The following is a 12,732-nucleotide window of genomic DNA, read 5'->3' on the forward strand; positions in this document are numbered from 1 at the left end:
GCAGTCTAACAGACCTTCCCCTGTTCCTAACGTTTTGTAACCAGTGGAGGTCTCCAGGTCCTGGCCCTACCATACACTGTGGATAAGCTGTCCTGATGCAGTAAATTGCACTGTGTTTTTATAAACTGAGGGTGAAGAGCAAACACAACAGCCCCAAGACTCAATCCTTACCAGGAGGGTGATTCAGTCGGGTTAATCTCACTGGATTTCCGAGAATGTCAATCGCACACTCCAAACCCTTCGCTAACAACAACCCACTATTACTTGCAAATCAATTTTGCGATATTGCATTTTAATAACAACATTGATCGGGCCAGATGGGGGCAGAATGCTCTTGTAGTGACATTAATGGATTAAAACAGCCAAGGAAAACAGGATTCATTTTATTTTGAAAACAAGGTTCACACATGTACATCTCCATGCAGTTTACTGTAATAAGTGTTAGCCATAACTGAGTGTTAAAGATTAAATATTCACAACCAGCTCCACACATTAAGACAACAATGAGAATTCTGTTGAGCCTGACTGTAGCCTGCATCATAAGCACTGGAGTATGGTTGGATCATTGCGCCTCACCTCTGCACACGTGTGGAATTGAGATAAGGAGAAAGATTCTATACAGTATCTTCACTATATGACAGTAGATATAAAGGAGACTCCCACATGGTGCTGCACCTCTGATTCTGGCAACACTTATTCCGGCAACAGTCCCATCAGATTGATTCATGAAAAATGCTCTAGGTGATAAGCAGAAGCAATAGGCTGGGGGCTGGTTGTCTACACATTTACCTAGGCATCAAATGCTAAATGCAGACTGCTTTTGTTTACTACAGCACTGCAGTAGTCCCTCGTGGAAGCTTCATTATATGAATCAGTTAAGCAATCTCATTGTAAAGCCCATTTAAGATCAAAATGCCAGAATGTGTATAGGGGGTTAACATACAGATACAGAGCATAAAGTCAGCTCTGCTGTTGGAAGAACAGAATCAAGATTGGAGCACATGAATGGAGGGACAAAGGCTCCACTCCCATCCCCTGATCTTGCCAGTTTCCACCTGCAGCAATGCAGTCATACCCAGGAAGGGGATATGGATGGGGCGCAGAATACAACCAGGAGGCTCGAATGGCCACGTTGGTCTCTCTAAGCAAGTACATTGGGAAAGGCCTCTCTTTGAAACCCAAGAGCTCATTTCCAGGTCCAATTCATCCTTTTTGCAATCAGAGAGACACAATGTGGCAAGACATAATAGATCATTGGGGTGTGAAGGATGTCATACCCCTTGTAAGAAAAAAAAACATTTTAAAATTGTCACAGTGAAACACTTCAGAATGAAGGATGGTTACAACTATTGGCAAAGCACAACTGACTCATAGTTCCTTCCAATACAATACTGTCCATTCTTGTTAGTGTTCAAAATAACTCAATATATTTAATTCTATGGACAGTGTCGTCTATTGACGCTTGGAGACCATGTTACAGGTAGGTTTCCATTCAGATCTCATAAAGCAATAAAGCCAAGGAACTAACGGTCAGCAAACTTACGCTACTTCACAGTTCTGCACTGTAGCCCCTACCTTTAAGCCATTCGCACACTGGAACCCTGTATAGTTACAGTATACAAAGCTGAACTACCACACTGCATTCTAATATTATATCATGTACACACCATTTAATGTTAATCCAGTGTGTGCATGTGCGCATGCGTGCGTTTGTTGGAAGCCAGCTTTTGGACAAGAGGGATAATGCCATTATCATTAAATTATTGATTATTATTAACAGATCGTTAGTATTTTGTAGCATGTAGTGGGCAGAAACAGGGCAGGATTTAGGCTGGTCAAGTACAACAGATCAGGTGCAATGCATGAAGCAAATTGGCAGCTGTTTTCTCACAGTTAGGTACTTGCCAGTGAAACATGTGTAATGCCTTCTGGGAATAGTACACTTTATTTAACACTTCATATTATGACTGAAAAGGCAAAACAAATGTTACACCTTAAAAAAACAATCTACATCTAGATTAATAAATGATATCTACACACCATTCATTCACCGTGGGTTACAATCTTCTGGGAAATAGATGAAAAACCAAATGCAGGATTTAAATTATGCATAAAATTTCACATCACAAAATAGGTTTTAATCATTTGGGACAAATTTACAGTCAGCACTCTGACTTGACTCAAGATCACAAGTATCATTTTCAATTGCACTATGAAGTTAAAAAAAATGAGGGAGAGAGCCTGCACCAATTCAGATGCTGGGACTTGACCCAAAGCATGGATAGATATGTCCAGACACATATGGCCAGGCAAAGCATGGCCCGACCCGCTGAGTTACTCCAGCATTTTGTGCCCTACATTGTGGACAGCACCAACCTACTTTTAATGCTGTCAATGTAATAAGAACACTACCAAACAATACCTGAAACTGGGGCAATAAAGAGGTTTTAGGGCAGATGCTTGGCTAAAGCGGGAAAGAGGTGGGGAGGTTCAGGGAGGCAGCTCTAGAAAGGAGGGTCTTAGAATCCATGCTTTCAGCTGGAGAGTGCCAAGTGCGATTCTTTATTCTACCCACCACCCACCTTAACATGATGGAACAGGATGCCTGCCACTGTGGTACAGCCCCATCAATGAGGAATGTGCTGGCTTTTGTCAAGGCATTGCCACACTGGAAGGAAGAGCACAAGGAGAGTACCATCCTTTCAGCTATTAATAGGGTGGCTGCCCCTTGGCTACAGTTTCTCAGGAACATTAAGCACAATCAGTGGCATATATTCGAGGTGATGACCTTCAATACGTCAACTGCAAAAATGGGAGTAAGGCGCCTTCGTTTCTGATGAGAGGTTCATGAGCACCAACTCTTTGCAAACGTCCTTCAGCAAATACCAATGGGGTAGCTGCAACACATTAGGTGTAGGATATCAGGGCTGGTCCATGAACAGGTAATGCTGGAGATGCCTTGCAGGCCAGGCTGCACCGGCACAAGAGGCAAATGTTTCAGATGAAAGGCTCTTTCTTAATGGGGACTCTGATGGAGGGTCTTTTACCCGAAACGTTAACTGCTTCTCCTTCCACTGACGCTGCGTGACCCGCTGAGTATTTCTAGCATTTCCTATTTATATTTCAGACTTCCAGTCACCACTGTAGTTGATTTTCATGGCAGCCTCTGGTGAAGAATCTCATTGGTGGCCAGACCATGGATAGTTGTAAATGTACAAGTGTGCTGAATGTTTCTTGTTGAAACTGCCCCAATCTTATAGCTGAAAATAAAAACCCAACCAAAATTAAACCTCAGTAGTGAAGGGAGCTGCTGACGTTACCAGACAGGGGTTCTGCAACTTGTGGAGCAACTGGTCCCCCCCCAGGAAACCAGCTCCCCCTCACCCCACCATCACAACATAACCTAGTAGAGCATCATCCTCAACATCAACAGACATGGTATTCTTGGGTAAACATGCTGAGAATAATTGGAATGGAACACATCCATGGTGGGCACCACTATCTGTACCAAGGACTCCCAGGTCTGCTGCATCTTGGCTCCTCGAACCAGAAGGTTGTGGATCAAGGGTTACCTCTGAGCCTTGAGCTCCTGCTGAGGGCAAAGGTCGCAGCAGATCCCGAGAGAGCCTTGCACTGGCGATGTTGGTCATTGGCAGGTCATTGCCCTGTTCAGGCGGGTACAACAGAGCCTACAACAAGATCTGTAGTGGAGAAACAAGGGCCTGTCCCACTTGCGCGGGTGTCATTTGCGCGTCATAATTTACGTACTACGACACACACCGCGCGCACGGTGCACGGTGATGTAGGCTGTGACGCGTGGTCACGTGCGGTGCCCCAGGATTTTGGGATTCACAAAATCTTCGCGAGCCACCTGTCGTGACACACAAATGACGCCCAAGTGGGACAGGCCCTACAAGCTTCCCCAACATCCGGGTCTGACACCATCGCTGGAGTACTTATTGTAGGATGAGAGAAACATCTAAATGGGGAGGTACTCTGGGACATGCCTGGAATACAGAGTAGAGGCTAAGTATCTCCATCAGGGTGCTAGCTGTGACAGCGTGCTGGCATCTCCAAATCTGAATACCAGCTGATTCCAACACAGTGATGTGTAGCCGTTGGTGCTACGCCTCGAGAGACATGTTAAACCAAGCCCCTGCATCCTTGCAGTGGGGGCAAACAAAAAAAGCTCCTGACATTATTCAAAGAGGGAGCCCTCTTCAGTGTCCTGGCCAATTGTGATTCTTCCAGTCAAGATCTATCTTCCAGTCCCTTCTGTCATTGCTGTTGCAAGACCTTGGCATGTACAAGTCGTGTCCGATAGGGGCTTCCCTCCACAAAGTGCTACATAATGGTGGCAGGGCACCGGCTGTTCTGATTAGTGGTGAGCTCTGTGGAGAGTGAAGCACTAATCCAGCCTCAAATCCAAGCTCCCATGCAATTAAATAACATTTGGTAATTGTGTTTGTACATCACGTCCACTGTGAAACAATCTCCACGGGTACAGCATTCAGAACAATGTTTCCTGCACGTCAGAATGGGCTGGGTTTACTGTGCATCTTGAAGCTGATCAGGAAGTGTTTTTTTCCTCCTAAATCACTCAACTTGGTGTTTGTTCCACCACGATCTGAGAATCTGGGAATACAATGCGTGGGAATGGCGTCCGGGACAGGAACAGCAACTCGAAAGGTAATGACAACCATTGGGTTCTGGCCTAACAAATGTGGGTTTGCTCTTTTAATAAACACTGTATATTGGCCTCATTAAGAAAGAAAAAAAAGTCCTCCTTCAAGCTCAAGATCTGCTCGTGAGCAAATCAACAAGAAAAATGGTCAATGAAGAGGACTGTACTTGGGCAGGAACACGGGTATCGACTGATTTAGGTGTTTGCAGTGTTATGGATGGATAATGGTGACTGACTGGCTCTGGAGGCACCTTCCACTCCTATCGTGGCTACAGGATGGACACAGGGGCTTCAAACTCCAAGCTCTATCGCTGGTGAAAAGCAGTTTAAAAATAAACACAAGGGTCTTCCAGTTGATTATCTGCACAAAGCACCGAGCAAACTGGCTCATCCCATCGGCGAATGCATTCTGCATCAGTGCTGGACCTGGGAGAGAAAGAGAGCAGGAAAGAGTTAGAGAAAGAAGCGTATTGGGAACGGGAGGTTGTGACATGCAGGTTTGTAGGTTAATTGGCTTGGAAAAATATAACATTGTCCCTAGTGTGTGTGGGATAACGTTAGTGGTTTGCAGATCACGAGTCGGTGTGGTCTCGGTGGGCCAAAGGGCCGGTTTCCACACTGTATCACTAAACTAAACTCAACCCCGGGCCTTGCAACTCCAGGAGAGGGCTATTTTACTTCAGTGTCAATCAGCCATTGGCCAGTATTATATTCAGAGTGCTGATTGTAGGTCGGGGAGTAGGGGGGGGGGGGGGGGGGGGGGGGGGGGGGGGGGGGGGGGGGGGGGGGGGGGGATGGGGGGAAGGGGGCAGGGATGTGCCTGTTGGGAAGGTGTGGGGTAGATGAGTTGTTCTTGCCTTCTGTTATTGGTGTCGTGTTGGGAGGAAATAATGCCCAGTTTTAGTTGCTGATGAGGGCACACACCTTCCTAACATCATTAATGTCTTATTATTATTATTATTATTATTATTAATGTTTAGTGTTTTCTGAGTCATTCGTAACTGTCACTGTATGTCATGTTGTTATTTGTGCGCGGAGCACCAATGCAAATTCCTTGTATGTGAATACTTGGCCAATAAACTTACTTACTTACTTATCATATAATGACACAAGAGGTGGATATTCGGCCCATTTGTTCATGCCAGCTTCTGCAGAAGAATCTCATTTCCCTCTCCTTGTTTCCCCTGAAATTTATTCTCCCTCACACAGACTAATCAACCTTCCCCTTTCATTCTTGCTGCCATCAACCTTACACCAAGGGTTCATTTACAGCACTCAATTAACCTACTGTGTCTTTGAGATGTGGGAGGAAATTGGAGCACTGAGTTGGAAGGTGTGGGTTCAACCAAGGTCGAGTTCTTTTCCCTGGTGAAGCAAAGCAGCAAGGCTGGCAAATATTGAGAACGAAGATCAGAAAACCTGCCCAATTTAGTCAAGTCAAGTCAAGTCACTTTTATTTCTATAGCACATTTAAAAAACAACTCTCGTTGACCAAAGTGCTTTACATTGGTGGAGGTACCCTGTACTAACGTTATACAACAATGTTCATAGAACATAGAGTCACATTCAGATCAGAGGTCAGCGGGGAGCCTGGCATATGGAGGATGGCATCAGTCATTGGATGAGTCCTGACTGAAAACAGGAGGCCAGTGTCTTTTTACGCCTCAGTCATTTTCCCACAAACTGTACGGATTCTTCATTACGTTTTGTTGGAAGAAGAGGGGAGTGTGACTATTGGTCTTGTGGAGTAGGTGCAAGTAAACGAGACAGTGTTCAGGTAGTGATCCTCCAGGGAATGTGCAGCCAAATGATCCAATACTCCAGTTGGAAGAAGAGTGGCAGAAATCTCTGTCAGCTACAGCCTCATCATCATCTCCCTCCTGGACCGCCATCAGGATTAGACTAATGCCCCTGTCCCACTTAGGAAGCCTGAACAGGAACCTCCGGAGACTTTGCGCCCCACCCAAGGTTACCGTGCGGTTCCCGGAGGTTGCAGGTGGTTGCAGGTAGTGGAAGCAGGCAGGGGGACTGACAAAAACCTCCGGGAACCGCATGGAAACCTTGGGTGGGGCGCAAAGTCTCCAGAGGTTTCCGTTCAGTTTTCCTAAGTGGGACAGGGGCATAAGCAGTCCAAAGAAGGGTCCTGACCCAAAGCATTACCTACCCACGTTCTCCAGAGATGTTGCCTGACCCAAAGTTGCTGGAGTAACTCAGAGGGTCTGAAGAAGGGTTCCGATCCAAAACGTCACCCATCCTTTCTCTCCGGAGATGCTGCCTGACCCACTGAGTTACTCCAGCTCTTTGACGGATTAGTCTTGGAGGGGAGGATGCTCATCAACCATCTAGTACAATACAGGTGTCCCCCCCCCCATGAAACACTGGCCAGCTTGAGGAGCACCTTCAACAACAGACTGGTTCCACCAAGATGCAGCTCAGAACACCACAGGAGATCCTTTTTCCCTGTGGCTATCAGTCTGGAAACTCCTCCCCCTTCTAGACCGACCCCCCACCCCCCCCTGTTGGGAGACCTATTTCCCTTTTGAGATAAATAACATTCTATCGAAGTCCTTTCAGGGATTAGACTGCTCTTTTGCATTGTGGAAGAATTCTGTTCATAGACTGCTGCTGCCATCTTGTGTAGGTTGCCGTTACTGCAGGCGCACTCCCCACACAATCATTGTGGTGAATGGTTTGGAACATAGAAGAGCACAGCATAGCACCTAGCCCTTCAGTGCACATTCACTGAACAGGTGTAACGGGGATAGAAGCCTATTCTCCCCCTCACCCCACCATCCGACGTATTTAGTGTTAAAGTATTTGAAGAGGAACACAACATACAGTTGCCACTGAGGAGACTCATTACTGCCTGCACCGGATTCCTTTGGTGTTGTCCTGCTGGCAAGTGTGTATTGTCCCTGAAGATGATACGGCCACGATTGAAGAATCTTCTCTCAGTTGTGTTATCTCTCCTCCCCATCTCTGGAACCCTCAGCCGATTGGTAGCATTCTCAGATCTTGCTTATCTATTTGATATTCATCACTCCACTTTCGAGTCCTCAGCTACCAATGATATGGAATTCCTAAACCTCCGGGAACCGCATGGAAACCTTGGGTGGGGCGCAAAGTCTCCAGAGGTTTCTGTTCAGGTTTCCTAAGTGGAACAGGGGCATAAGCAGTCCAAAGAAGGATCCCGACCCAAAGCATCTTTCTTCTCTCCTTTATGGTGTTCCTTAAATCCACATATTCTTTGACCACTGTCTTCCATTCTGCCTAAAGTCCCTTCACAGTTTGGTGGCAAATTTCGGTTTCCAACCCCGCTCAACATAGTTTTGCACAAAGGTGCAAGAACAGTCACAAAGAGTTGCTGACTTTAATCGCACAACTCAATGCCTTTTTCATGGTCCACTATAGGTTGGTTGCTCCAAAGCTGGAGATAAAAATCATGTCTACATTCGAACACCAGACTCAGAAAAATAGTATATTCCGACACACTTCAAAATTGAAATCGTGATTTTACACATTGAGCCTGGATACATGAAGAACACTATTAAATGTTATTTTTTATTTTTGTATATTTATTGTCAGTGTATGTTTATATTGGCAAATTAAGATACATGATTATAACCCCCTCATTAAATTATGAATGGAATAATTGGATGACTTAGATTTTTATGGCATTGACAAGGAGTGGTATGGAAATAAATGCAATCTTCATGACTGCCAGCTTAATAACCAAGCAATACAAAGTGCAGCAGCTAGTCTAAGGAGCTATGTCGTAATGTGTAATTAAGTAGATGTCAGCTGTACAGGTGATAATTGAACGTCATAATTCAGGTAATATCAGGATAACAACAAATACAAGGTTGATGGAAAAGACAAAAACAAATCATTTTACTACGAAGTCTGGAAATTGGATTTGCTGCCTTTTGGAATCTCTTTCCAGTTTCCTCCACTCCCCACTACTCTTAGTCCCAAGGTACACAAAAATGCTGGAGAAACTCAGCGGGTGCAGCAGCATCTATGGAGCGAAGGAGATAGGCAACGTTTCGGCCCGAAACGTTACCTATCTCCTTCACTCCATAGATGCTGCTGCACCCGCTGAGTTTCTCCAGCATTTTTGTCTACCGTCGATTTTCCAGCATCTGCAGTTCCTTCTTAAACTCTTAGTCCCAATCTGCCACAACATTCCTCATTGGTTATCTATAGAGTGTGTGATCATTAATTCAACTCCCTTCTAAACAAATGTTTCTTTCTCCTGACTTTCCGTGTGGGTCAAATCCAAACATATTGCAACATTTCTTATCTTGTAATTCAAAGTTGCCTCAAAACATGGAACCTTTAATCCTGCTCCCAAGTCCCCCTTTTCCACCCATAACATGGAACGTCTAGAAACCAAACTAGTCATGATGTAACTCTTGTTAATTTAACTGTTGCTACCATGGCGATCTCTCTTACTACTGTGGTGCATTGGCTTTGATTATTATACATTTGTCTTTGTTTTTCAGCAAGCACAAGGTTTTTTTTTCCCGCGGCAAAGGCCTGACCTTTTCTGCAGTCTCGGTTCGATCACTTGACGTAGATTGTCTGACTGGAAGATCTCCGGAGCCTTTCAATTGGGGCGATTCAGGGGATGCACAAACACTCATCTCTTCTCTGTGTGGAGAAACACAAAAGCAGCCCTTTAATGACTCAATCCTTACACAAACTGTCTCGTTTAAATCTTTTACGTCTTTGGCATGTGGACGTGGGAATGTAAGTATTCTTCCAATTGCTTTGTTGAAGAAAGGTTTCTGATTGCTATTTTACAGCTACATTTCCCACATGGAACTGTGATTAAAGTTCTTTAACATGTAGAATAACTCAATCTCAAGATGCACACATTTAGCCAAGAACGGAACTCACTATCAAAACATGGAGGGGACGGGGGACACAATTTGTTGGTGGCCGTGCGCGCATGCGCACACTCACACACGTGCTCAATCCAGCACTAAATGCAGCTCAACTGCCTGTCTCACCGGGTTAACTACAGCCCTGTCTGGACTGACGGGACACCAGCGTTGCTTCTCCGCGCTGGCCATATTTCCCGCAAGCCCAGGCAAGTTAACCTGGCGGGGATGTCGCCCACCTCTCAAAACATGGGGGGGGGGCGTGTCCCCTCTGGCCCCCCAGGGTTTTCCGCCCCTGCATTTAGCAAATTAAATCTTTGAGGGCAAGATTGATGTATAAATGTATTTGCAGCTTGGTGGCAATATCAGAATAAACAGCTTATTCCAAGTGGTCAAATCACCACGACTTTGACATAAATAATTCAGATCATTCTGATATCTCTGTTCTTGTAAGTATATGCAATTATAAACAATTGTTGGTTAAGGGATCTGGACCATATCAAATTATCCAATTATATATAGAATATAAGAATCTGTCTCTTTACAAATATGGATATGCCATGAAATACAACCCACGTCCTCCAACAGATCTCATTTCACATCGAGCTTCATACAAGACCCTCTCTACAACCAGTAATTACCCCATCAATCAGCTCTTACCTTTTGATTCTCATTAATGCCCGATTTCATCAGACTAGGTCACATTGCCTGCATATTATAAATAGGCTCATTCAGTATAATGAAGACAACATGAGTCGATGGGAAGGAGTTAGATGTGGTCCTTGTGGCTGAAGGGATCAGGGGGTATGGAGAGAAGGCAGGTACAGGATGCTGAGTTGGATGATCAGCCATGATCATATTGAATGGCGGTGCAGACTCAAAGGGCCGAATGGCCTACTCCTGCACCTATTTTCTATGTTTCTATTAATGACCGAATTGATCATACTGGAAAAAAACACCTGATATTAATGTCAAAACAAAACAATACTTACAACAGGCCAGAGCATTGCGATGGGTGGGGAATTCCAATTAATATTTCTACGAGAGGGTGTTCCCATCTCCCTCTGCTGTTTATGTCTCAGACTAAACGTACGGAGTGAGGGGGGTGGGGGGAGCGGGGGGGGCAGGAGTCACTGGGGGAAGCTCTCGGGTAATGGAAGCTCTAAGCTCTATCGGTCCCCTTAATTGGTTAACAGATTCCATACCATGTTGGAACACGATTGGTGTTGTCCACCCTCCTGTTTCAGAATGAAGGAGGGTCCCCACCCGGGAACGTCACCTATCCATGTTCTCCAGGGAACCCAGCCCCGCTGAGGTACTCCAGCACCGTCTCTCTTTCTCCCGCCCCCTTGGGTTCGCCTTGACTTGCCCCCGGCCGTGGGCAGTGGTTGGCAGCCCAGTGGGTTACAGGGTGATGGGCTGTGCCTTGCCTCAGGCCCTCTGGCCCTGGTCTACATCCTCAGCCCCGGCACTGTGGCGGTAACTAAGGGAAGACGGGCCGATCGTCAGACACATGCGTACATTTCCTTGAAGAGCTTTTCTATCCTCCTGTTTTCGGTCACCAGCAGCTGCTTCGCTCGGCTGGAATCGTTCTGGCGCTGGGGGGAGCGTGACCGCGTGTATTCCTGGGGGAAGGAAGAAAATTGGGAGGTAAAGACATCGAGCTTTAAATGTTATACAAAAGCACAATACTGCCGATGCCAGAAAGCTGAGGTAAAAACTGAAATGCTGGCAACACTCAAAGGAAATATCAGTCACTGCCTTCAGGATTAAATTTGTAATTAGAATATATTGCAATATAACTATCAGCAGTTTCACCATTATAATGTTATAAATGGGGCTGTCACCAATTAATCAGGTGATTATAAAAATGATTATAAATTAATTGCAGTTTAATCATGTTGTAAATCAACAATGGAATACAATGTTTGAGATCAGTTCAAGAAAAATATGTTTTGTTACCGAGAGGAAAATTCTCAGACTGAGAAAAGTGAGTGAGAGGGAGAAGTGGAGGAGGAAGAAACAGGCCGAGTGGAGATTGGAGAGGGGCTTGTGAACTGAGGGGGGGGGGGGGTGGAGTGGGGTGGAGTGGGGGGCTGGAGCTATGGATGGGGGTGGGGGGGGGGGGGAGGGAATATGGAGTGAGCCAGGATCAAGATACAATCTACATTCAGGCCGTCAGCTTTGGTCAGACACCTTCCTGGTGGATTTCTCACCTGCCCACTGCATTAATCAACTAATTTGATTCAGACTCTTATACCACAGAAACCGGCCCTGTTGTCTGTGTCTGCACTCATCATTAAAGATATTAATTGTATACCAATCCATTTCATTTTCTCCACAGTCCCATCAACCTACCCCAGATTTTACCACTCACCAACACCAAAGTTTGACGACACAGTTGTGCAGCGGGTGGAGCTGCTGCCTCACAGTGCCCTGTGACCACGTTGGTTCCCTCCAGTTGCTTCCCACATACCCAGGTTCATAGGAGCGCATGAGAAAGTGGGAAAACATGGAACTAGTGTGAATGGTCAACGTAGACTCAGTGGGTTGTATGCCCTTTCCCATGCTGGATTTCTAAACTACACTAAGTTGCAATTTAAATAGCCAACTAACCTACCGACTGCCACGCCTTTGGGATAAGAGAAATAAAAGGAGCACTATGCAGTTACAGGAAAAATCGTGCAAACTCCACACAGACAGCACCAAAGATTAGGATTCAATCCAGGGAGTTGGTGCGTGTGGAAAACAGCTCTACTTCCTGGGCCACTGTACTGCCCAAAAACCTTCTTGGTACTGCCAGTTTTTTCAACTAGAGGGGGGAAAAACAGAGAAGGCAATCAGAATTTTCTTCTAACTCTGATACAAGAGAGCGCAGATGCTGGAACCTTGAGCAATAAAAACCCAAAATGCTGAAGGATCTCAATGGGTTTGTGGAAGGAATGGACAGACAATGCTTCAGGTCAGGATCTTCTAAACCCCCCCTACACCCGGAGGTTGCAGGTGGTTGCTGGAGGTTGCAGGTAGTGGAAGCAGGAAGGGAGACTGACAAAAACCTCCGGGGACCTCAGGGAACCGCCCGGGAACCTTGGGTGTGGCGCAAAGTCTCCAGAGGTTTCCGTTCAGGTTTCCTAAGTGGGACAGGGGCATAAGCAACTCCAG

The 12,732-nt window shown here is 45.7% G+C and overlaps 1 protein-coding gene across 4 annotated transcripts in view; it reads right to left on the reverse strand.

The window, feature by feature from the left end:
* Positions 1-363: 363 nt before the first annotated feature.
* Positions 364-12,732, reverse strand: part of clip2 (CAP-GLY domain containing linker protein 2) — a 91,656-nt gene continuing 79,287 nt past the window's right edge. For all 4 annotated transcript variants that reach the window (XM_055657930.1, XM_055657933.1, XM_055657931.1 and 1 more), the window contains 3 exons: positions 11,092-11,195; positions 9,229-9,337; positions 364-5,110 (listed from right to left, as the gene is read on the reverse strand). In XM_055657930.1, the coding sequence (XP_055513905.1) occupies positions 5,099-5,110; positions 9,229-9,337; positions 11,092-11,195 (225 nt within the window). In that variant the 3' untranslated portion in view covers positions 364-5,098. The remainder of the gene's footprint in view (positions 5,111-9,228; positions 9,338-11,091; positions 11,196-12,732) is intronic.

Source organism: Leucoraja erinacea, chromosome 28, assembly GCF_028641065.1.
Source record: "Leucoraja erinacea ecotype New England chromosome 28, Leri_hhj_1, whole genome shotgun sequence".
Lineage (NCBI taxonomy): Eukaryota > Metazoa > Chordata > Chondrichthyes > Rajiformes > Rajidae > Leucoraja > Leucoraja erinaceus.